General features: G+C 44.5%; 4 protein-coding genes across 4 annotated transcripts in view; 3 read left to right on the top strand and 1 right to left on the bottom strand.

Moving 5' to 3' along the window:
- Positions 1–7016, top strand: part of T265_11059 (hypothetical protein) — a gene marked incomplete at both ends in the record, with an annotated part of 9108 nt that extends 2092 nt beyond the window's left edge. Inside the window, 3 exons of the mRNA XM_009177609.1 lie at positions 3486–3552; positions 3887–4336; positions 6734–7016. Of these exons, the coding sequence (XP_009175873.1) occupies positions 3486–3552; positions 3887–4336; positions 6734–6955 (739 nt within the window). The remainder of the gene's footprint in view (positions 1–3485; positions 3553–3886; positions 4337–6733) is intronic.
- Positions 7017–9836: 2820 nt separating this feature from the next.
- Positions 9837–10157, top strand: T265_11058 (hypothetical protein; the record flags this gene model as incomplete). The annotated part of the gene is made up of 1 exon (XM_009177608.1): positions 9837–10157. One exon carries the CDS (start codon positions 9837–9839, stop codon positions 10155–10157), a length of 321 nt encoding a protein of 106 aa, XP_009175872.1.
- A 432-nt stretch (positions 10158–10589) lies between these two features.
- The window catches only part of T265_15329 (hypothetical protein), a gene marked incomplete at both ends in the record, with an annotated part of 36941 nt that continues 21826 nt past the window's right edge, over positions 10590–25704 (bottom strand). Inside the window, 5 exons of the mRNA XM_009177606.1 lie at positions 10590–10780; positions 15181–15478; positions 18461–18660; positions 22043–22277; positions 24442–24635. Of these exons, the coding sequence (XP_009175870.1) occupies positions 10592–10780; positions 15181–15478; positions 18461–18660; positions 22043–22277; positions 24442–24635 (1116 nt within the window). The remainder of the gene's footprint in view (positions 10781–15180; positions 15479–18460; positions 18661–22042; positions 22278–24441; positions 24636–25704) is intronic.
- The window catches only part of T265_11057 (hypothetical protein), a gene marked incomplete at both ends in the record, with an annotated part of 31310 nt that continues 16494 nt past the window's right edge, over positions 10889–25704 (top strand). The window contains 3 exons of the mRNA XM_009177607.1: positions 10889–11167; positions 19139–19219; positions 24426–24620. Of these exons, the coding sequence (XP_009175871.1) occupies positions 10889–11167; positions 19139–19219; positions 24426–24620 (555 nt within the window). The remainder of the gene's footprint in view (positions 11168–19138; positions 19220–24425; positions 24621–25704) is intronic.

The raw sequence follows: 25704 nt of genomic DNA, 5'->3' as shown, positions 1-25704 counted from the left end.
CAGGATGGGGACCGCGTGATCCTCACTGTGCCTGGTTGGAGACACTACAAGATATGGCTGCCAACCGATGTCAGTGGCGTTCTTGTAGTCAGTTTCTGTCCAGATTGCCTGAGTGAATGTCTGGAGGTGTAGGCACCTCGGAATGGTTGTGTTAAGCTAGCACTAAGTCCCTCCCACATCCACCTATATTATTTTCTTTACAATAGGGCTTTCAAATAAGTCATGGTTGTACGGCAGTGAAGCATCGGTGTTGAACACTGATGTCGTGCTGTCGATGATGATAATGATGATGATGCCGCGCCTTGGATGCATAATGGTTTTTTTTCTGAAAAACCTTTGTAAGCGAAATAAAACGTTTTACGCCAAATTTTGCATATATGTTCAGACCAAAATTCACCCTAATCTGCCATCATTTCGCAATTTGTTCTTGGCGCACTTTCGACTTTACTGTGCTATTGCTTCGGACGCATTTGAGCTTTTGGCCGTACTTCTACTCCGGTAAGAAGGGCGCTCCCGTAAACCCCTAGAAAGTTACCACGTTATGCGCTCAACATACTTCACTGAATAACAGAGGGAGAAAAAAATACACAACCATATCTGTAACGCACTACTCATAAGTTTGCTGAAAATTCATCGACAGCCCACGACCGGTTTCGACCTTCAAGGGGCTAATCCGGTAGGCGCAATCCCCTGGTTCTCGTCAACCTTATCTTCTACTTGAAACCGAAATTAAGCGGAATGCCATCACTTGCAAACTAATTTGTTTTTTCGAGAGGCTCACCTGGAACCCAGCAAGATATCGCGATACATGTATATTTGTAAGGTTGCTGACCATATTTTGTATGAGGACTGGCATCCTGTTGAGCAGTGGGTTGATAAGTAAACCAAGACCGCAGAGTTCCAGCCGGAAACGTACGTTGTAGGGATTGAAACAAGCGGCGATTGCCTATGTCCGCCAACAGACCACATTTACACGGTAAACTCAAATATGTTGTATTCTTCCCAATGGTCGTGACAGGCTACTTGATAGGGCGATCGGACATATTCTTGGTTATAAGTCTCTCCGGGTAACCATTGGCTCAGAGTACGTTAGCAATGTGCTGTAGTTCAGGGTGCAGTGTACCAGCAGAGCAAATGAGTTTTGCTCTCTAAACTCTGACTAACTTAACATCCAGGAAGTGGAAATCGTTGTCACTCTCAGTTTCAGAAGTGAACTGATTGGAGGGGTGTGCTCGGTTAAAGCTGGTCGGGAGAGCATCCATTTCGGAACCGTTTAATACCAGCGTAAAAATATCATGTACCTTCGAGAGGGAGAAAAAAATACACAACCATATCTGTAACGCACTACTCATAAGTTTGCTGCAAATTCATCGACAGCCCACGACCGGTTTCGACCTTCAAGGGGCTAATCCGGTAGGCGCAATCCCCTGGTTCTCGTCAACCTTATCTTCTACTTGAAACCGAAATTAAGCGGAATGCCATCACTTGCAAACTAATTTGTTTTTTCGAGAGACTCACCTGGAACCCAGCAAGATATCGCGATACATGTATATTTGTAAGGTTGCTGACCATATTTTGTATGAGGACTGGCATCCTGTTGAGCAGTGGGTTGATAAGTAAACCAAGACCGCAGAGTTCCAGCCGGAAACGTACGTTGTAGGGATTGAAACAAGCGGCGATTGCCTATGTCCGCCAACAGACCACATTTACACGGTAAACTCAAATATGTTGTATTCTTCCCAATGGTCGTGACAGGCTACTTGATAGGGCGATCGGACATATTCTTGGTTATAAGTCTCTCCGGGTAACCATTGGCTCAGAGTACGTTAGCAATGTGCTGTAGTTCAGGGTGCAGTGTACCAGCAGAGCAAATGAGTTTTGCTCTCTAAACTCTGACTAACTTAACATCCAGGAAGTGGAAATCGTTGTCACTCTCAGTTTCAGAAGTGAACTGATTGGAGGGGTGTGCTCGGTTAAAGCTGGTCGGGAGAGCATCCATTTCGGAACCGTTTAATACCAGCGTAAAAATATCATCTACGTACCTTCGATAAAAGTGCACACGCCTGATCCCCCTATTCAATCGACCGAGCTTTAGTTTACTCATAAAACTATCATGGACTGTGCTAATCGTGGCTGGTCAAATTCTGCTGCTTGTCGTGTTTTTTACTGGTAGAAGACGCATTGTTCCTTGTGAAAACGGATCGGAGTGTTTTCTTATTCAACCGCACACCGACGGGATAACAGGCACCTGGGGTGCCATGATTGCGGTCAGAATGACACTACTCCTGGCGCACAGATCAGTGTGTGTGTTGCCTATTGCAGTTATTAGACACTAAGGTTTTCATGCTATATTTGCGCCGGATATCCGCTTCGAAGAAGTGCAATGAAAAAACACCGGAGTTCCAGGAGAGTTTGACAAACAATCGGTAGTTTTTACTTGGGCAAGGTTTCGCTTTTGACACAAAAGTTTCATCAGGNTGAAAAAACACCGGAGTTCCAGGAGAGTTTGATAAACAATCGGTAGTTTTTATTTGGGCAACGCTTCGCTTTTGACACAAAAGCTTCATCAGGCCAAGTGAGCAGGTCACCAAATTGGCCAGGTTATAAGGCAGACTTGAGACCAATCCGTAAGTGAGTCCTCTCCAGATTTTCACACCAGATCAGTGTTGAGTGTCAATTAACGGCTCTTGACGGTTAGTGAAGTTGTCAAAATCTTGCTTTGGTGGATTGAGGGGGGGGGGCAAATTAATTCCGATCGGTTTTGGTTCGTTAAGTTTTCACTTCAGGGTGCTTCAGTTGATGATTCACCTCGGTTGCCACTGGTAAATTTTCCCCTGGTCTTCGTGGGGTCGTGAGTGCTCCGACAGTTTAGTTTGAGGGGGGTTGAGATCAAGTGGAATTCAGATGATGACCGCCCTTCCTTCCGATGACCACACACCAACACGTGTGAGCTCGACTGATCCAGAAATATTCTCCACACGCTTGCCAGTTCCACACCTTCCATTATGTTAACACTGGGATGCTTGGCGATTTCTACCGCCTCGGCGATCAGTCTGTGTGACGTGGACCGTAGTCCTAGCCTCAAAACCTCAACGTTTTCTAAATATATTTTGTGTCCCGTGTCGAGTGCGTGTTCCGCCGGAGTTCACTTATTTGACTTGCTTACAGTCTTCGACATGATTAGGGTAAGTCTAGGTCTAACAAAATGTCTTCGTAAAATCTCTTCAACACAAAATCGCTTTTCAGTAAAGCTGTTTAAGGGAAGTTGGAAATGTCCACTAAACCCTCCAAAGGCATCTGTATTGTAGAACTCTAACAGAACAGGTACGATAGACACAAGGGAATCCTTTCCAACCAGCAAAATTATACGCAGCGTGATTTCGGGCATTCCACCTGTCGAGTTTACCATAACCATTTAGTGAAATACACTCATTTGAGAGACTCACCTAGAACCCAGCTGAATCTCTCGGTTTTTATGTTTCCAGGCAACTGAATGTGCTGCACCAGGCCGCTTCATGTTTTAGTCGCTACGACATTCGAGATATCGCGATAGTGCGCCTACCTGATGAGCCCCAGAAAGGGCGAAACCGGTCGTGGGCTGTCGAAGAGTTTTCAGCAACCTCATAAGTAGTGCAAGGCCATTTCGTTTTTATGATCTTTCTGGTATTTTTAGGTTGCCATCATAAAATCTCACGCTAAGGGAAGACCATAGATCGGATTATGCTGTCAAAGGAGAGAGCTGCTCAAAACTGAGCTGATTTTTGTACGATTTTTGTGTCTTAAAACGGGAGCATAAATTGCCAGATATTCTCAAGCATCAAATAATGATTAAAGCTCTGTGTACTGTGCTCTAATCGAACCATAATGGCGGATTTCCGTTCCACAGCTCACGTGTGAACTGCTGGACTTGGCCTCCTATAAATCGATTCGAAGTTTTGCCGACCGCATGCGACAGAAAAACGAACCAATAAGCATCCTGGTCAACAACGCAGGGATTGATTTGTACGATCCTGAGTATGACTCATCGGGCATCGAACTGCAGTTAAAAGTCAATCATTTGGGTCATTTCTTGTTGAGTGAATTACTCCGCCCATTATTAGATGCTGCTGGCAGTGCCCGAATCGTCGTGACATCCTCCCTGAGGCATCGGTTCGCAACTCTGAATCCGGAGGACCTGTCACGTCCAATCGCTGGTGCATGTTATTCGAGCAGCAAACTGGCAAATGTGATTCATGCTTCGGAGTTGTCCAAACGTTGGGGTCCCAATGTCATAGCAGTCAGCGTTCATCCTGGCTTGGTGAGGACCGAGGTCTTTCGACATCATCCTATCAGACACGTGAGTATATGTTATTGATTTATTGGACTGCTTTGCTTGAGTCGATTTTATTTCAGCATACCGAATTCGCTCATACGCGAACGCGGGTAAGTTTTGGTGAAGCTGAAGCAGTGTGCATCCACAGTGAATACCGACCCTCAGATCAGTCAACAGAGTGAACTGACAAAAACGTAAACAGTGTGTCTACAATCGGCCCAGTCGTGATCATTTGCAATCGTCGAAGTTATCCCGGTGCTCTCGTCTACCTAAATTTGTATCCAACCGTACATAAGCGTCCCAAACAGGTCATGAACAGTGCAGCAAGAAGCTGGCATGGAAGCGGCGTGTCGATTACTGCACGCATCATACAATGGGGTTAAAACATATATAAACAATAATTTCGTTTTGATCGATTAGTGATCAACGCATTCTGCAAATGGCGTTAGTAGTATATTGTTCATCCTGAAACCGACTGTCAGTGTGTTCTCTTTATCGGGTTCAGTCTATTGATTTACAGTAGCCGCCGCTAGCCATTCGGAAGTTCTTTCAACAACGCCTCCTTAAAATGTGGTAAATATTAATTGTGAATTTGAAAACTCAGCTGAGTCCCTCTTCGAATGAAAAAAGCATGTTCGTCATCATTTGGCTTGTCAAGCCTGGCACTCTGATAGTTCGACACATGCCCCGATTATCCATTATGGCAGTGAAGCATCGGTGTTGAACACTGATGTCATGCTGTCGATGATGATGAGGATGATGATGACGATGATGATGATGATGATGATGATGCTGATGATGATGATGATGATGATGATCATGACGATGATGATGATGACGATGATGATGATGATGATGATGATGCTGATGATGATGATGATGATGATGATCATGACGATGATGATGATGACGATGATGATGATGATGATGATGATGCTGATGATGATGATGATGATGATGATCATGACGATGATGATGATGACGATGATGATGATGATGATGATGATGCTGATGATGATGATGATGATGATGATTGTCCACTACTACTCAACAGTGAGTGAGCAATCCGGCATCGATGTCATTATTCAGTAGTCATCCACTTAAATGGGAATCTAATTGACCAAAAACCCACTAAAGTGCTTCCAGTGAGCCCCACTGAAGACAGAACATCTCCCTGTTTAGTCTGAAAAACTTTCTCCCATCAGTGGAATTCAATTTGATGCAAGCGTCCCATTCCTCATTGATGCATATTTTGGGAACGTAAACTCTGTTCACTTTGTGGTAAATAGGTTTGGAAGCGGTTGCCAAGTTCTCATATGACGTGGGCTGGTATTCGATCCTGAGCAGTTTATACGTAATGAAATGTGTCAATCAGTACTTTTCTCCTCTGGGCGATTCCTGCCAGTGGAACTGCTAATTTAGAGGCCCAAAAATGTTCTCAACTTAATTGAAGTTGTTCCCATCGGAGGAATAACCATACTAATAGGACCATCCTGTGGTGGTCCCCATGGGATTTTTCAATCAAAATTCAATCGCGATGCCTTTGGTTAATCAAAACAACTTCGGAAAGTTTCAATTTCTCGGTACACTTCAGACTGAAACAACACATTGTATCTATTCATTTGTCGAGCGGTCAACCTGTCCTGACAACAGGCAAACTTTCGGTGCGGTCGAAATCAAACTTTTTGAATTGCCCAGATTCTTCAGGTCTATGAACTATCTTTTTCATAAGTAGTTCCTACCACGATGTGACTACATGGCATGAAATCGATTGCTGTTACACTGAGTGCTGTGGAATCATCACGGCTTCCTCAGTGCGCGCTTGTATAGAATCCCCGCTGACCAAACCAGTTGACCGGCTCCAGCCGTTAATTAGCTGCCATTTGGGGGTTCGACCCCTAATGGATTTGTACCAATACCTTGCACTTTGTGCGTGTGGGCAACGTGCCCAGCCGTTCAGCAGAACTACTTGAAGTGGCTTCTATCACTGAAGGACCTGAACCAACGGAGGCGTTGTTGTAGGAGTAATCAGTCTGTGAGGAAACTCCTCAGCAGTGTATCGATGCCGAGTTGTCCGAGACACCCTGTTTCAAAGTATTTTGTGGAGAACGTGCATACCGAAGACCTCCAAACTTTTTCCCTTTACGATGAGACTATTCTTCGATTTAACTGCAGTACAGTGCTTAGAACATTCTACTTTCTCTCTCGAATGCCCTCGATTGTCAACCGAATGTGTATCTGTAGGTGCATACTGACTGGACAAAAACACTTCCTGTGGATTGGGGTTGTATATGAAGCTTAATCCTAAACTGTATAATTTCAAGCCTCACTGATCGTCTCCGGTGGTACGCAGTTAGATGGGCCATTCTGATGTTCGATTTGCCGTTTAGTTATACCTGTTTTTCCCCTTTTTTCTCTCAGTGGATTGTGCACAACATGGGATTCAGTAAAACGGCATGGCAGGGTGCACAAACTCTGTTGCACTGCTGTTTGGCCAAAGACTTGGTTCCAGGTGGCTACTATGCCGAATGCCGTCTGGCCACTGTGAATTCTCAGGCCCTACAGGATGGCGTTGGTGAGAAGCTGTGGACCGCCTCTGAACGATTGGTTGATCAATGGAGTCGAAATCCTGAGGAACAATAGCCGTTCGTGAATGGGCTCTGATTTGTATGTTAAATGCTCTCAAGTTTGTATCGAACAGTCAGAATTTTGTGTGTCTAAACTTGTAAAATTTGGAACTGCGCATATGTGTGCATTGTACTCTGTTCTCATTAAAACAAAGCGGTTCGCGTATCTACAGCTATCTCATGAACCTTCATAAAAACTGTCATTCGTATAACTTGACCGGCCAGGCGCGCGTTAAAAATGGGGACAACTTCCCCATGGGTCTTTCCGGAAATGTAGCCACTTTCTCTTTTAGTGGTCTGGCTACTCAGAAAGCTACTTTATCAGAATTTTGTGGCATAGATTTAAAACTAATAACGCTAGGCCGAGTAGCCAATAATAAACAAGGTCAAACGGAACAGACCCCCCAAAGAATTGTTCTTTTTCAAATAGTTCGACGTTGACCTATGTCGCCCGTGGAGACACGAACGTTTGGTTGTCTGCGTCCCCCCCCCATGTCGCATCTAGTTGGATGCTGTGGGACAACCAAGAGGGCTGCTGAGTGACTTGGCGGGTTGATTGGTGTCACACGACCAAGGCAGACTCAGCGTTCGTACGAAACGCTCTTGACAGCCCAGTACCGGGTTTCGCAGGCGTATAGCGACTGCCTCGACTGCAGTCAAGCAACGCCGTTGAATAGATACTGGCATTCTATTTAGCACGCGGTAAATGACAAAAAAATTACTCATTTCGCACGACTACGTGCCCAGTGTCAATTAGGTGGGATGCAATTGAGCTCCTGGCTGAAATGTTGAGGTTGATTGTATTCCGGTAACAGAGGTGCTCGGGTATTCTCTTAGAAAGTTGCCGTGTCGCGCAACAACAACATACTCCGCTGAACCAATGGACGAGATACGCAATTTTGTAATGGAAGAAATAGAAAGGTACACAATACCATACTCTAAAAGGACATTCGTGCACGGGTTCGAATAGACATAACTTTTCGTAGTTGGCGAAAACGGCTGGACGGGATATTCAGACTACTTCAGTCATTTTACACCAATTACACGCAGCTGTCAGCAAATCTGGTGAGCTGGAGAAAATGAATCCCCGTGACGTAAACTGTAAAACAATAAGTGGCTTGTCGTGAGGACAAGTAATAGTTCTGGCGAAAATAAAAATGGGCAAACTATGACCATCGACGGTGGTGGGGTTACCTCATCTGTCACACCACACTCTGAGCTGATACAACTTCCAGTACCTCTCCTTGGATTGTAAGTGGCGTGTTCAGTGACTGCACGTCCACGAGCGTGACCTTACACTTTGTGGGTGCAAAGTGCATACCAAAGGACAGGATGACTTTGGTCAGTTCATCCAAGAATACTTGCGCCTTTTCCTCCTCTTCAAATATGAGAATGATGTCATCTGCATATTCCAGATCGACAAGGTTTTCTCCGCAGGCTATTTGAACACCAGGGTTATGGAGACCCTCCAGCGTTCGTCTCATCATTTCATCGATCACAAAGTTAAAAAGGGATGGAGAGAGTGGGCATCCCTGACGGACACCACTTTGTTTACGGAAGCTTGTGGAGAGCTCTCCGTACACTCTCGCATGCCTGGAAGTCTGAGAACGTATGATGTTTACAAACTTCCGGGGCATTCCTTGGTGGGCAAGCGTGTCAAGAAGAACAGACCGAGCCGTGGCAGCCGGGGCAAACCTAACAGATGCTGTATGATTCTGGGATGCTTCCAGTGCATGGGGCGCGGCGTGGTGGATGAAATTAACGCATATATTTATCAACATACACATGACAACGCGGGATTTTATGTCAAAATTCAGAAAAAACACTACGGATCATAGTAAATGCCTGTTCAGTGTGGCAAATAGACCAGCGGGACCACTTCATCCCCATGATCTGTCAGCTGGAGCCCGAATGTTGGCGATAGCCTGAAGCGGTCGGGTATTACGAAAGTTTCAATTGTGTAATAAATGTAATAAACTGTGGTGAACTTGGAATACCAATGTGTTTTGGGTGGTTGGCGCAGGTGACAACTGTTTCTATTTCAGCTTTTCTCAGCCTCTAGAAAGAATTCACCGGCCAACTCGTTACGGACTAATCATGACAACATGTTAGCTGGTTGGTAGCCGGGTATTTCCAGAGGTGACACGATGCAGTGTTCATGTTTTTCGAAATACTAGTGAAGGGAAGAACGCCTTCGCTTTGGAGTTATTTATTAGAAAATGCCAACTGAACAGTTACAGACTATTGGACAGGGAAGCAACACTCTCATATGCATCTTGTTTACGAAAACTGAATATCCATTTTCCCCTTGAACGCGTCTTCCTAAACTATCCTGGATATTCATCGACTGTTGATCAAATCCAAGCAAATGCTACAAGGCGACTCCACAAATTCCGTAATAGATCTCATTTTTCAAGAGACGCAAAGCGGAATTACGGGAAAACATACTACTCGCATGCCCCCATCACTAGTACCCTAGTGATTTGTGATGTAATATCTTCCATGCCTAATAGCAATCTGTTGTTTCTGAGTAGCCATGAGAAGCTGGGCATGCAAGGAGCCTGTCGCTTGAAACATCTTTTCTGGAGTCCCACACAGTGGACGGAAAGATCAAGTAATTCTCGCCGCTATGAACTATCGTAGAGGTACAATAGGTTCGTTCGGACAACACAGCACTTCGTGAAACGTCTTGTTCCCTATTCACTTCAAAAGCGTCATTCACTACATCACGTGGCTGCTGATGCTGATGACATTTTCATGAGATCCAGATTATCTCGGAATTTGTGCCTTCACCACTTCTTAAGTCATTCCACGATAGGAGGCACACCAGTATGATCCAAACTGGTTAGGTCGACTCTCAGAAATGAATGCGATGAGCTCTGTAATATCAGCAAAAAATGAATCTAACCGATACGTACATGGCGAAGGAAGACAAATTTCCAGTTGGAATGAAAATATTTGTCATAGACGATGCGTTACTTAGTCACTTTGTTCCTGACGTTTTTCAGCTTCTGCGCCGCCAACAGATTGCTATTTTACGCTTGTCCTCCTCTCAAGCAACTAAATCTGGTGCAATCCCTTCTGCACTCCGATCCTCAAGTTGTTTTCGAGGACGTCTAATACGATTCCACTCTTCGAAAGCTTCACATATAGTTATCTTCGATTTTGTGATGCGTTTAACAACCACGCGGCTGAAAGCGATAAAAACCGCATTCTGAATAACCTTGTGAGACTAGCAGAGTTCGTATTCACATTGCCTCTTTTTCTGGTGTCATTTCCCACTCCATTATTTTAATTGGGCGTAGCGCTGGACCCGAGTTTCAATCGTATATGGGTTCCCAACCAGTGCACAACCTAGGTCGTGCCGGGACACGAACTCCGGACATCTACTATGTGAAGCAAGCGAAGTAAAACTGTCCTCAGCCGGGTACCATTGAAGGCACCTGAATGGTCATATCTTAGTCAGTGAACTTTTTCACCCTCGAGTGATGTGACTGGTATGCTCGACACCAGATTAATTGAACCGAGATAGGAGACCCGCTGGTCAAAAGAGGCAAATGTGAATGCAACAGCTGTAAACTTTGTCGTCTAGACTGCAACATTATCAGTCAGTAGGGTGACAAGATTTTATGCCAATCGGACAAATCAGTCAAATCCAACGGAATCCCCCACATTTAGGGTAATCGGACGAATCTGTGGCTGGTTTTGAAAGAGGACAAAATTGTTTCATTGTCCAGGCTGAGTTGGATTCGATTCCCTGTGATAGTTCGATGCACAAGTCAACCCACTGTGTTAGTAGGACAGGTTCCAGTGTTCCCGGAGGACCTGTTGGTCCTGGGTCCTGTTAAGTCCATGAAAACTGAGACGACCTCAAGGAGCGAGATTTCATGAGTTATCGGATTTCCTGGTGATATTCACCTTAGTTTGCTCCAGCACACAGTGAACTGAGATGGCCGTGCTCATTTTCCTCCATGTGGTCAGAGAGGATAATGTGGCTTCTGGTAGGACATTAGTGCAGAACTTTTCGAAACATCATTCTCCTCTACCCAATAAAACTGAGACCACAAAATTCCTGTATGACAAGTCTGGGAATTTGCCGTCATTCCTACGCAACCCAAACGCCGCATTGTCTCAGTCCCTCAGAACCCGAGCACTAGCAGACGATCCGGAGACAAACGCCTTCAATGTGTGCACTCAGAGCGATATTGTGTTCACCCAATCGCGAATCGTAAGCTAAGCCAGCTAGCGCCAGTGTTTACTGTGAACGAGTCTGTGAAGGCGAATCGCCTCTGGATTGCAGTTTAACTGCAGGCAGGCTTAAGACACCAACACACTCGAGACCAGACATGTGATCTGAACATTTTCTAACCAGCATCAATCACAACAAGTGCAGCTGGATATTTCCGAAAGTTTACTTACTCTTTTGTGCTATCTCCTAGACCGCCCTGTTAACTGACGAATAATAGATTAGCACAAATTGTTTCACGTGATTAACAAGCCACTTCGCTCCACGCCTAGCCACGTCAACCAAGACTGACCGACTGATGCTCAGAATGGACGCACGCTCATTAGGCGAATTCCACAGCTGAGAGATGCAGTTGACTAGGCCGTCTTGTTCGCGGATTTTGTGATAGTCACGAGCTGGACACGTCCAAACGTGTGACATTCGTGTTACTGCTTACTGGTGGGACAGGAAGCTAAGGTGACAGTCTGCAACCTGATAGGTCTTTGAACACATTACGATGCGGTCTAATGATGCTTGTAGGTATCACCGAAGTAAAGCTCGGGGTGAATCTTGGCAAACCAACACATGTAGGCGCACGTTGGTCCGCATGTAACTAACGGTCAATAGGCCTGGCCAAACGGCAGTTCAAGTAATTCTAGGATGGACTTTACTTACATCCACCTGCTTGACTGTGTTGGTTAGCGGGATCCCATTTGGCACCACCCCTAATACGTCGTTATCGATATGTTAATTGGTTGGTTGGACTTAAACCCCGACCTGTATGATGAGCGGGGTTAGACGCTTAGTTCGTTGATGCGCAATGAACCAGCAAAACCGAATGACCATTGAGCTTAGGCGATTGAAGGATGGCTGAGCTAATTAACCTATTAATCATCCACTCGTCATCTAACCGCTTAGTGTGGGGAAACCGTCAAGTCTCCTGGTCAGAAAAACCAGCTGCCGACTGAACGGTCTAGTACAGCAAATCCGACGATGTTCAGTGCTTATGCAGAAGCACGGCCGACGAAAATGGACATTCATCCAATGCCGATTGGGGAGACTGCCGACTGAACGGTCTAGTACAGCAAATTCCGACGATGTTCAATGCTCATGCAGAAGCACGGCCGACGAAAATGGTCATTCATCCAATGCCGATTGTGGAGCCTGGATTCGAGGCAGAAAAAAATTGCGCTCCGAATACCGCGATGCACTCGCTTGTTCGCAAAGGCACTGGAACTGGGATGGCAGTTAATTGCAACACTAGTTGAGCGCAGTGCACTCCGGGAAACTAAGCCGTGCAAGAGCAATAACAAGCATTCCGCTTGTCCCAATGGAGTAGTACCTTTTGGTCTTTCAATTTAGCCGCAAGAATGATATTTGATGCTTTGTCCACGAAGATTACCGGACTCGTGAGAGGCTTGACGAAACTCGAGCTGAGCTCAGTTTTCGGGCTGCCACATTTGACTTGGCTGCTCAATTCAATATAGTTGACCAAGTTTGTCTTTAATCCAGCTACACGGAGTGCTGAAAGTGTGGTAAGGTAATCTACTATCAAACAAAAGACACAGATGGTAAAAAGATGCTTGAAAGTCTTCACTGTTTATTGTCTGCAAAGAGACTCCTCTGCACAATAACTATTGGGCGAAAGATTTCGATTCCTAGCATGTATACTTTTCAGATATACTCTTTTGCAAAGAAATTTGATATTTACGAAAGACTTACCTGGAGCCCAGTTGATGGTGTTTTTAAGCAACTGAATGTGCTGCACCAGGCCGTCTCATAAATGTGAGATTCAGGTGGGTTCCAGGTGAGCCTCCTGCAAAACCGAATTCATTTGCAAATGAGTGCATTTCGCCAATTTCACGCAATTTGAGTTCAAGGAGAACATACATTTGACGGAAACTCGGGGACTGCGCCTACCTGATGAGCCTCAAGAAAGGCGAAACCGGTCGTGGACTGTCGGCGAATTTTCAGCAAACTTATGAGTAGTGTGTTACATCATCCTCTAGTGCATATACCATCCACATCGAACATATGAGTCCCTTAATTGGTTACGATCTGATAAGGAAGCTTGGGAACTTTGCGCGAGAAGTACGCTGCATACAACTGTATGGTTCATTTTTTTCCAGCTCATAAGTCATGCACAGATATGCTGAGTTGAAACACTTTGATCTCCGATGATGACCTTATCAAATGTTCGGAATCAGTGATTCTTTTAGCCCGTATGCCAAGAAGTAAGAACTATGTAGATTTGATACGAGACCGCCACCCGTAGTTTGCGTGAAGGGGATATCACTTACCAACCCGACTTAGTTGAGTAGTGATGTTCTTCCTGCACAAATGACAAGTCATGAACTGACCGCCTGTGGTCCTTCTCGATCAGATACAAGGCCAGCCTAAAAGGACTGTACGAGACAAACGGTCCTCTTACACACGAAGTGTAGGGTCCAACAAGCGTAACCTATTGAGTGTGGGCGGCTGATCTATCCAGGGTGAGTGAACTTTCTCGAAAACCATCCACTGATTGGATGTTCCCAAACACAAACGGACTTCAAAGATTCGCCACACAAAGGAACTTCTGAAACTGTAAGACGTTTGACAAAGTATGAAAAAACAGTAGGAAAAAGCCAATATCGAAAGCCAAATGGTCCGATGAAAAGATAGTCATTCACAATCTGCGTGAATACCAGTTTCGTTTGGTCAAATAATGTGAAAGAGTAGGGTGTGTAGATAAAGAGATCAATCCTTGAGATCCGCGCTTCAAATCTTGGGCCTCAGCAGTGGGTTTGTATATGCTCTCTGGGTGTTGGAGTGGGACGGATGGTCCGGTCCCTATGAAGGCATAAGGGAATATAACATCACAGTATGGTGAACCATAAAAAAGAGCAGAATTCTGGCGGTTAAATAGATTCAATACAAAGTTCTCTCTCCGGTTAAACTTGCAGATTCATCACCAAATACGACAGAGTTTATTCGACAGTGTCGGGTTACCTAGTTGAATAGTACTACTCAGTAGTATTATACTGTGTCATGGGCAGACACACCTGATCTAAGAACATTTCACGGTTGTACATATGGCCTATGGTTGACAACTTCAGGCGATTTACCAAAGATGATCAGTTTTTTCATGAAATTAATTTTCCAGCATCCATACGAATAACGGCGTGATTTTCATTAGTTCCCATTTCTGGACGGTTGCCTTCAACTTGCCTATGCACACATGTTTCATCACTGGGGCCGTGTGGGTTACATATGTACTCGTTTTTACACGCCCTCGCACTATCAAAGTAATTCAGATACAGTTTTGGGGTTTTGTGGGATAGATATTTTGCGCACAGTCACACCACTGTCGTTTGAACGATCGTCCTATTGTTCTGGCGTAATTATTCTGGTGAGTCGACACCAAAGGAAAGCACTGGACTCGAGTTTCTCTCTCATTAGAGAGAATCAGGAGTGCATATCCAATGACCGTGCCGGTATTTGAACCCCTCTGGCATGCCATGCGAGGCGAGCGTGTAACCACTACTCCACCAATGCACGTTGGGTGCATCTGAATTATCACGTCTGAAGAGGCGAACGTGTTCACAATTGAGCGATGTGATTGGTGTGTCCGACTCACCGAACGACGACTTGGTTGTGACGATCGATTGACCCGCCAGTCAGGAGTTCCAAGTCAGGTCGTGTGACACACGCTTGAAAACCAGTGGGCAACTTTTTGGTTGCAGATTTGGGGTTTTGTAGGATAGGCATTTTGTGAGGTAAGCTAAGGCAGACTCTCACTTGTTCATTCAGTCAATCTTACCAGGCTGACAAACACAAGGAATCTGTGAAGCAACTTACGTTTGGATTGCCTGGGAACTCGATCAGTCATGGTGATATCGTCAAAATGACCAAGTTGATCTGTTCTTCCTCTGTGACACTGTGTGTCTACGTACACCATTTAGTCAGTTTTTCGGTAGTAAAAGGCAGGTTAGCTATCAAGGCCCTAGAAACTAGCCTCATTGAATAACGCTTACCGGATAGGAGTCCAGTTCATGTGGCCGTGAGTAACGCTCACACCAGTAGGACAGCCGTACCAAGCGATGGGTAACTACCACCGAAAGGAAGACACAAACCAGTGGAGTGAATACACACAGCATAAGGTAGGCAAGTAGGGGACGTTGCATTTGTTCGATCCGGACGCGCAGAACGAAGAAAACGAATAGATTGAACACCGCCAGGCATATTCCGGTAAGTCCATTTAGCGTTGCTTGGATAGACCAGGTGAGACGATAGAGTTGGTTGTCAGGGCCTCCTCTATCTGGCGTTTCGAGCCTGAACACAGGACAGTAAACATGTATAGGTATCAGTAACAAATCGCTGATGGTTTATTCCCGAAGAGTTTTTATCCGAAAAGAACTATCTCCACAGAAGCATTTATGTGATTCCTTCCCCAAACAACAAAAAGCTTAAACATCAAAAGTTCCCCACTTATAAGCAAACAATATGGTAAAAATGCGGTAGTACAGTTCAATAATATATTGATTTTTATAGGTGAAGTTTGTGGGGTCAATCCCAGCGTAGGTGGATAGATCGAAGTGATAGTTTTCGTGAGAGAAGCTTCTGCTGCCTTACTCTTATAGGCATCGAATGAAGGAAAGCTCAGGAAGACCTAGAAACCGATTATCTGACAATGATCTGTGAGCATTAGATGCCTCGACCTTCGTCGACTCGTTTCGAGAGTAACACTGGAAATCACAAACCTTCATAAAGTACAGACCTGAACAGAGTTTTACTGTAAAGGCGATCGTATTTTCAAGTTGTTATCCACAGTTGCATTTGACCTATCTCCTTTAAGTTCACAAGTTTCGAACCAGGCCCAGGGTATAACCGGATCACCCAATCTCTCACGATATTCCTCAGACCATTGACGGTTTTGGTGGCATCCTAATCGGTTCACACGATGTACGCCCTTCTCAAAGGATATCGGAACACCTCTTGAGGCAAATTCTTTATTCGTTACTGTCGGCGACCACAGGTGAGTGTTCCGAACTAGTCAGTCCGCAAGGCTATATTCGTCCATGCTAGGACTACTGCTCACTCTCTAGTAATGTCACTTAATAGATCACTTAATATCACACTTAGGACAAAATGGCGAAGTATTCGAAACCTAACACTATTGGTTTCATTTGAAAAATAACTGTGATGGATATATCTCATGGATAAGACCAACCAGTTCAAGTCGCAACCTCTGTTCGCGCACTCCATATGTGAGGTCAGTTTATCACCATTGATCTTTCAGTTATTTTCTCTCTGGGAGTGATGAATCCCAAATGCTACCTTCATCTTTTCCCGAAGACAATTACATCACCCAATATTCTGTAATATTTTCTGTTATGTTTCACATACATTAGCGAAATACGTCATCCCTTTTGCATAAGAACCTCTTACAAAGATTACTGATCAATCTTCCAGTGAAGACCAACTTTGAACTCCGCAGTCCTTCACTCAATTTTTACAAGAACCAAAAATCATAATCTATTAAGGCTCTTGTTTCAGGCAGATCTTACAAAATTTTGCTTCCCATGGGGAGCAGTAACCAGCAGGGTAACACTGCAAGAGGCTCTCAGAAAAGAACCTACGATACTAGGTTTTGGGTGTCGCGTATTATTTGATATGCACCATTTGTCTGCTTTCTTCTGAGGTCACATCTGCACGTGTTAGCCTTATAAACTCCAGGTCGTCGCTTCTGAACATAATCGATTTTTTAAACAAATTTGTCCCTTACATTCATGGTTAATTTCACTCCGTCTTGGTTCGCAGGTTCTGACAAATTTGTTTGTGTGCCTACAGCCCGCCGTTTGTCGGTTTCGTTTTTCTCCAAGGAATGCAACACAACTTGACCAGAGGTGACTATTTTTGGCCGCCTACTTATTATCGATCGGCACGGCACAAATGAATCTTTTCAACGTCACACAGAACACTGTTTATCGACAGTCAGAAGAATGAGTAAAGAAATGTACTCAGGTCGCAATGTCATTTTCAAAACTCTAGGCTTTATAGTATCAAGCAAGCTTAGTTCGTCACATATCATATATTTGGTTTGCCGTAAAGTTTGCGAGCGAAATCCTGATCGGCGAATGGTTGTTCATCCGTTTATTGTTTAGAGCAGTCTGGCTGTTGATTCGTACTCGGTATGGTCCAGGGGTATGCCAAGACCTCCTGATACAGCGAAACACTCTCATTTGCAAACAAATTGGGTTTTGCGAGAGACTCACCTGAAACCCAGTTGAATCTCTCGTTTGTGATATTTGCAGTCAAATAAACAGAGACGAGAAATACAACGAGGTTCAAGGTGAGTCTCCCGCAAAACTGAATTCGTCTGCAAATGTGTGTAGTTCACCAACTTCGTGCAATGTGGCTGACAGAAACCCGGGGACTGCGTCTACCTGGTGTGCCCCAAGAAAGGCGAAACCGATCCTGGGCTATCGAGCAGTTTTCAGCAACTTTATAAGTAGTGCATTACGCATATACATTGCGATACATCTTCTGATGCACCATGATCTTCCCCTCACTATCGGAACAAATATCTTCTACGGTGTGGCAAACGCTAGTGAGGCAATCTATTTCGATTCAGTTTCATTAAGTTTAAAATAACAAGTTCTTCAACATATCACTTAAGATTCCTGCCTATTGATCATTAACTTGGTACTCATAGAAGCTAAAAATTATGCTGCTTACTGGTGGAAAATGTAAAGCGCCCTAAGGTCACAGTATCGGCCCAGTACTGTTGTTTTCGGGTATTTGACATGAAATTCCAAAATAGCACTGGGAATGAGGTACTTCACAATGTTCTAGGCCAGATAAACCAAATCAAACCTCGAAGAAGATTCAGTCCAGCGGAACTCATCACCGACCTTTTGTTGGTCTGTGTCATATAATGGAGACAAAGGTAAGGTTTTAGGTAAACAAATAAATTTACTTCAACGGAAGCGACATGTAAGGCCAACTTGGAAGAATATATTTCCCAATCGGATACCAGCATTAGTGTTCAGGTGTGCTGGCAAGCGTATCAATGAAACTCCGACTAGTTTTTAAAAGGACACGCACTAGTCATTAGTAGGATGAGGCAGGCTTTTGATGGAGTGAACGATAACAGCGACAGTGCTTCGGTTATCCGCCTCAACCACATGACGAGTTAAACAGTTCCGAATCATTTTCTTGACAGCTGAATGCACGAAATCCCCTTTGGCTAGCACAAAGTCATTAGAACAAGATACACTCAAAGGTTACATGGCCTTATTGGAAAAATCTTACCTTGTTCCGCGACCATCTTCTCTCCAATCTGGATGATATATCTGTACGAGGGCGTACTTACACGTGCAGTAGTCACACAGAGAGTACAGCATCCCAAACGGTATGATGATGGGGGCGATCGGGGCGTAGGCTACTGCGATTGTTTGGATCAACATCATCGAGGCGTAGCGTTCACGGAACGGGAACGGTCCGGCGTTCTCCTATGTTAAAACGGTACAGTTTAGGGGATTACAAGTGAGTTTCTCACAAACTACGTCAACGAATAAATCTTCCTCGTCCGTAACGTTCCAATTCATGACCAATGTTTCTGGCCCTTGGTACTGATAAGGCGAGCACCAGGGTTCCCCGGACTAAACTAAAAGCAAACTTCTTTCACCTTTCGTGTGATTCCTTCATGTGGTGCTTAGGAACATGATCCAGCACTCTGGTTTATGCCGACAAAATCTAATTGAAGGGTTTTGAACCACTTTGCTACGTGTCAAATATGATCAAAAGTGGCTGACATCATCAACATACCACGGTTGTATGCGGCAGCTTGAAAATGGGCTTTTTGTCCAGAGGACCCAGGTTTCCACCGTACTCGTATGGGTTTGCCGAGACAGGTTAATTACTCCGGATCTTCACTCGAGAGATTATTTGTTTCCCAGACTGATAAATATCTGTATTTTCTCTTTATAGCCACCACCTGCACCATGCTTTCGCCATCGGCTGTTCACAAAATCTCCTCAAGAAGAGACATCTGAATATGGCGTATTCCGCGTGTGAATTTACTTTTCAAAGTTCTATGGAAACCAGTAATTATTTGCGGAATAAGCAGATAAAACAAGTTTCCAGTTTGGTCCCATGAAGCCAACACAAGCTATACGGCGCCGTGTTTCTACTTTGCGGAATCATTTTCGATCAATATCATTTATTAGTGAATAATAATAGGCTAGGTTTCTTAAAACCCATGGATTTAATAAAGCAGTTTGACACACGCAGAGTGTAGGTGAACAGGCGAATGAACACTGATTTCACACGGAATTCACGAAATTCACAGGGGCCAGGTTGAACTTTGATGGACGTTGTCGAGGAGCGCCAGGATCCACACATTTAATCTTCATATCACTTGTGTGCTCGAAACAGAGCAATATAAGCATTTTCTTTCTACAGTACTGTTCTAACTTGACTACCGACAGCAGAGATGGGGCTGACACAACCATGTATTTGACGACCCCAACAGAATCAAGCAGAAGCTTTGAACGTGCTATAAACATAGCCAAGACCTGGCAACCTCAGTTAAAGGTTTTCTTTCACAGCAACACTGATACAGTTACACAGTTCAAAGGGTCGGAAATGTTGGGAACAGCATGATTGAGTATTCTAGCCTCTACGACTACCTGTTTGAAATACTAAGGATTGTCTGATGCCACTACTAGTCGCAGTCATGTTTTCGTTTATGCTACTTAATAAGACAAGTAGCATATCACAAATACGCCCATTTTGAAGACTAATTTGGTTCTGAGTGAGACTCATTTTCGTTTATGCTACTTAATAAGACAAGTAGCATATCACAAATACGCCCATTTTGAAGACTAATTTGGTTCTGATATGAGACTCACCTGGATCTCTTGTTTATGAGGTTCACATGTATTTCAATTGTAAAATTTCGAGTTCTACGGTAATGTTCATCGGACTTTCTTAAATGTCCGCCCCTTTCTTTGAGTTGGGCTGTATTTCCAGTGTGTGTGTAAAATAAAACTCTGGGAGATGCAAAACGTTGGAAATTTCGATACGGTTTCTATCACTGAGGGACTTCATGGCTATAATGCCTCACGTGGTGTCGATCGCATGCACCAGAATTGACGATTTCGTTGAGTTGAGATGATTACAGGCTTGAAAATCGTTAGGGGAAATCGAGTGGGCGAAAGATCAAGACACCCACTTAAGCGAGCAAACCAGGATGACTTTAAACATCCACGCGGGGTTTTGAGGCGATACTCAGATGTGTACTCAGTTTGATTCCTTGCCTGAGAAGCTACTGCAGCATGGTCACACTAAACAGCACTTGTTCTTGAAATAACATCCCTGGAGCAGATTGTTTTCCGTTTCAGTCGACTGTTCATTTCCGGATTACTGTGCTCTACTCAGTAATGTCACACTGTCACACTCAAGACAGTCCAAGTCCGGTATAATTTAGGCTACAGATACGGGCTTCATCACACCTGAAAGCGGCATCAACTGCTCTATTGATCCACAGTAGGTTAGTTGCTGGAGTAAACCAATGTACCCTCACTACTCAGTAATGTCACACTGTCACACTTAAGACAGTCCAATTCGGGTATAATTTAGGCTACAGATGCGGGCTTCATCACACTTGAAAGCGGCATCAACTGCTCCGTTGATCTACAGTAGGTCAGTTGCTGGAGTAAACCTGTGACCATGAACGTTGATCCTCCTAGGTCTTCGATTTCCGGACAAAGACCTGATTTTCCACCCTTCTGTTTAATCATTCATCTGCCTTCTATTTAATCATTCATCTGGATATTTTTGGAATAAAACTGATATTTTCCTTACTGACTGCTCTGTTGTGCATATGACGAAGAGATCCTTGCGTCGATTTTTCTCTATAGTTAAAACTTCACACGGGATAATCGCTGACAAACAAAGGTCGACAGAATGAAACTTCATACGCCTACATGGTTTGGTAAACGTTAGTCAACGCATTCAGTGTCAGAAACGGACAAATTGCATACTAACGTAAAAACCAGGCGAAATAAAATGGGAACTAATGAAACTAGTTGGCGGAAACCCCTTACACAACTTTCACTTCCCCGAAGTGACAGACTTTGCCACTGTTTTTGAGGAACGATGAGCTTCGTCAGAGAAGAAAACTGGCCTACTCAAAACATCGCTTTCAGCTAAAAAACTGTCAGGCTTTTTCTACGCGAGATGGCTCAGTGGTTAGAGCGCGAACTCACTGACCGTTAGGTCTATGGTTCGACCTGATCTCTGCCTCTCAACTTCGGGTGACATAGCAGCTGGGAACCGAAATGTTTCAACAGCTGAACAGCACCAGTACCAGTATGGAAATCGGTATCCACTCGACACGAATCAAACCCTACTGCCATTTGTGTGCACTCTGTCGAGGAATGAGCTATGATTTCCAGAATTCTGTAGAACAGATAGCTCGGAGATTTTTCACCACGTCTTAGTGATACTGATTGTCCTAAGAAAACGAAAATCTGAGCAGAGGCTTGTAAAAAAAATCGTAAGTTTGCTCCAAAAAGTATGCAGACGTACCCTGCTACAACTCATGAGGAGACTGGAAATTGCTTGCCAGCATCAAGTTATCTATTTAATTGTCTTTCCAGGTTGTAAATTATTACAAGGTAGGGATTGTTACGGGCTGGATCCCTTACATCTTCGTTGACGGGTCGAGTGAATCATGAACTGTTGTCTACACGATAGCTGTAAAATCCATTTGATCAACCTCACGTCTTCACTTGAAGACACATCATGAACATTCGAGGACTGATTCAACCACATCCGCTGAATGACCACCAGTATAATTGTAACTAAAAAAAACGCGCACTGGCTTACCCGCGCCAGACATTCTGCTTCAGCCGAGGAGTGGATGCAACAGCTCCAACGTCGCACGAGAAAGAGAAATATCCGATCCAGTTGCATCAGAGTCAAACCGCTTCCCAACAGTGAGCAAGTGATTATGTAGTTGATGAACAGGACCGAACTGTCAGGCAAGAAGATGCATTCTATTCGCAACTTGGCCCCTTCCGGCAAACTGGAGTTGAATATCTTGAGCAAAATGGCTGGAACTCTGGAAATAGAAGTGAAAATAGCAAGAAATCGTCCTGGAGGGAACATTTGCTGGGGCATAAATCACGACGCAGATTCGATAAACTTCCTTTACGATACGCATCAAAACTAGAAAAATCATTTCTGTCGCTAACATGTTTTGCTTTCGATCAAAGTTTACAGTGACTCAGTAAGCAAGATGCTGCCCCAGTCAAGTTCTCGCTCGGATCAAATGATTAAATGGTCTCACTTACCGACTGATCATCGCCCGAAGCATTCCAACAGGTGAGCCCGCCAAACGGGAATGCAAGTGCCCAGTTCATGACTAAAGGATGGAGGGCTAAACGGCCGTTGCACTGATGAGGGCTCCAAAGAAAAATTTAAATTTCCCGGTCGCAACACTGAACCCGCAACTGTCTGTGCTTCTTTTGTCTCAAAGACTGAATGCCCACAATGTGCTAGTGTACTCATTCTTCTGCTGCTCTGCAGCGGAATTCATCGGACGCTCGAGCAGGCAACTCAGCCAATCCACCTTGGCTAGCTTCTGGAGCTTGGAAGACGATAACCAGTAGTATATCAGTAGTACAACACCTAGCACACATGGATCACAACGTAATACCCAGCCAAAGCTTCCGCATTGTCTACAAGGCACCAGCTAACCAATCCAGATCAGTACAGCAGCACACCATTGCAGTGGCTGAAGCTATCGCCATACGACATCGCTACCGGATTCTTTTGTCCGCAAAAACGCTCTGTTGGTGTATTATACTTGCCATGGTCTAACTCACCTCCCCCAGACTTACACCGTTTACTGAACACAACCACAGAACTGCCCGTACTGACAAGCTCGAATCACCCTATTGGTTACTTGAACTAATTGTTGTTTGATAGGTAGCCAATGTCGTTTCTCACTCGGTTTTCTGGCCCATGTACACCATACTCTCTTAACCTTTGCAATTGTATGACTTGCCGAAAACATGTTCGTCAACCCATCCGTGGTCTTACTGTAAATGGGAAATTTCGAAATATTTATATTATTGCACTGCCGGCTGAAAGGACTAGGGACTGTGTGTACAAAATTAACTGCAACGATTGCGCTAAGGTTTACCTAGGACAAACTGCCAAGGAATTGCACACCAGAATTGGTGAGCATAAAAGAAGGATTAACAAACCACCAAGGGATGCAGAAGAATACCAAACGCTGGTCAAGGACTCAGCGATGGCGGTACATGCCTTAGACACGGGACATAGAATAGATCTGGAGAATGTGGAAGTTTTAAGACGGTGACTGCGATTCACAACACAGCGGCTGATAGCCGGGGCGGTGGAAATTACTAAGCTTTACAGCGTGAATAGAACCGAGGGTGTGGAGCTAGCGAGCGTATGGAAAGCGGTCTTAGATAAGCCTAATTGACACGTGACGGTGTGGTTGTCAATCCACTTAGAACCATTAGAAAAAACCGGGGTGTAGGGGTGGAAACCCCAACCGACCAAAGGTCACAGCATCCCTCTTACACAACTTTCTTGACACTAGCTCACCCACGCAGACCGATAGAAGGTTCAAACGAAGTTCAAAAGGAACCATCAAATGAACCGGACCAGAAGAACTACATCCTAGGCTGGACCCAAACACATGTAGGTTTCCCCACCAACCCAACACTTGTTCAACCACTCTAACACACTAAAATCCCTCGGCCAACAAAGATTTAGCTTGACTTAGCTGATTGGTTCTCCTCCTGCCTTTAATCTCGACCAAACTCGGAACCTAGTCACTTGGCTTGACGAAGCTTTTGTGTCGAAAGCCAAACGTGGCCCAGCAATAAATCTACCGATTGTCAGCAAGCTTTTTCGAAAATGAGTAGTCTGGTTGTTCGCCCAGACGCCACATGGTAGCTTGTCAATTCTGGTTCACGCAGTTTATGGGGGTCCTATATATTTGAACTATATTTGAACTATATTTGAACTGGTTTATTCGTAATTTGGTTACGCCGCTTCGATTGAAAGCTCCTTCATGAGGTTGCAACTCTTCCACCTCTCTGAAGTTTTGAGATGCGGCCTGATGACTGACTATGAATAAGTAACGCTTCGATTTTGCAGAATTTCGCGGGTCTCACTTGCAAAATCCCTTGTCTAAGATGCTTGATTGAAATGTTTTTGCATTTTGTTTCAGTTTCAAAAGAACTCACCCACTCACGCCCAGAGATGGCAGAAGCAAGATGCTGACCACCAGAAAAGCATACAGACGTCGCTGACCGACTTTCTCTTGTCCGCTGTACGTCCCGTGGTTGTTCCAGTACTCACTGCGCACCACCAGAAGTTTAACCAGGGCTGCAGATCCGACCAGAAGAAGCGCTGGTACCCACTGGTAAATGATTATATTCTAAATGAAACAGAAGTTGTGTCCCTTTTTGATCGCCTTGTCAATTGCTGGTGCGTCAAAATGGCTAGACAACTTTACGTCATTTGCGAGGCCTCTGTAAAATGTTTGACGAACTCGGTCGCATCGTGGCAGGACGAATAGCCCAGCAATCTTGATTGCAGTGCACGAACACACGTTATACGCTACAGAAAGTATCGTTGGACAGGAGTTGTTTGTAGGCAAAAAGGATGGAATACTCCTTACACTTTTACACGTTCAACCGGAAAAAAAGGCGCTGGAAACCTTCTAATCAGGAATATTTGTACCGCTTCCAAGAGGATTCATTGAGGTATGGGGTTGTGTGTAATGCCAAGGAAGGTCAAGAGCTTTTCAGGAATTATGTTGCTCTTAGAAATAGCGGTATGCATGTATTTGTAACATCTTCCCATGATGTAGTACTGATACAGTGAATTCACGAGACAAACAAGCGACTGTATCGGAAGTCAGGTACACTTTGGAGCCGCCAGATCTGAAGACCCGAGCGGTCCCTTGCTACGTTGAAATTTGAGACTACGGTTGGTTGACGTGTCCTAGAAGTTGGTTCTGTGCTGTCTGCGTATTTTGAGCCATCTCCCATTAGTACGTATGTCTGAACCCATAGACACTTTGTCGAATGTTGTTATAAAAAATCTCTTGTACTCAGTTTTGGCGTCTTGTAAGGTTGATCACTATGAGCCGATGAGCTTCCCAGGTCTGTTTGACCTAAGAGGGTGGTGATGACTACAACAGATTTCAGGGAAGAAATCTCGTGACTGGCAAGCCTAACAGCTGACAATCAAACGGTTATTCACAGCGAGTTTGGGTTAGAGTGCTTGCGTATCGCCTATTCTCATTCGTGAATAATTGACTGTCCATGCCCTGCCTCAAGGTCAGTGTAAGTTCATTTAATGTGATAGAAGGGATTTCCCTCCAAGTCAGTCAAGATACCATCTGAACTAAGACTAATCTTCTCAGAAGCAAGTCTATAAAGGTTCTGTTCATTGGGAACTTGAAGTCTTTTTGCGGTAACATGAAGTAAAGTTTATTCAAC

This window comes from Opisthorchis viverrini (assembly GCF_000715545.1).
Source record: "Opisthorchis viverrini unplaced genomic scaffold opera_v5_437, whole genome shotgun sequence".
NCBI lineage: Eukaryota > Metazoa > Platyhelminthes > Trematoda > Opisthorchiida > Opisthorchiidae > Opisthorchis > Opisthorchis viverrini.
Note: the sequence above shows the minus strand (reverse complement) of the source record. Positions and strands in the feature narration are given on the sequence as shown.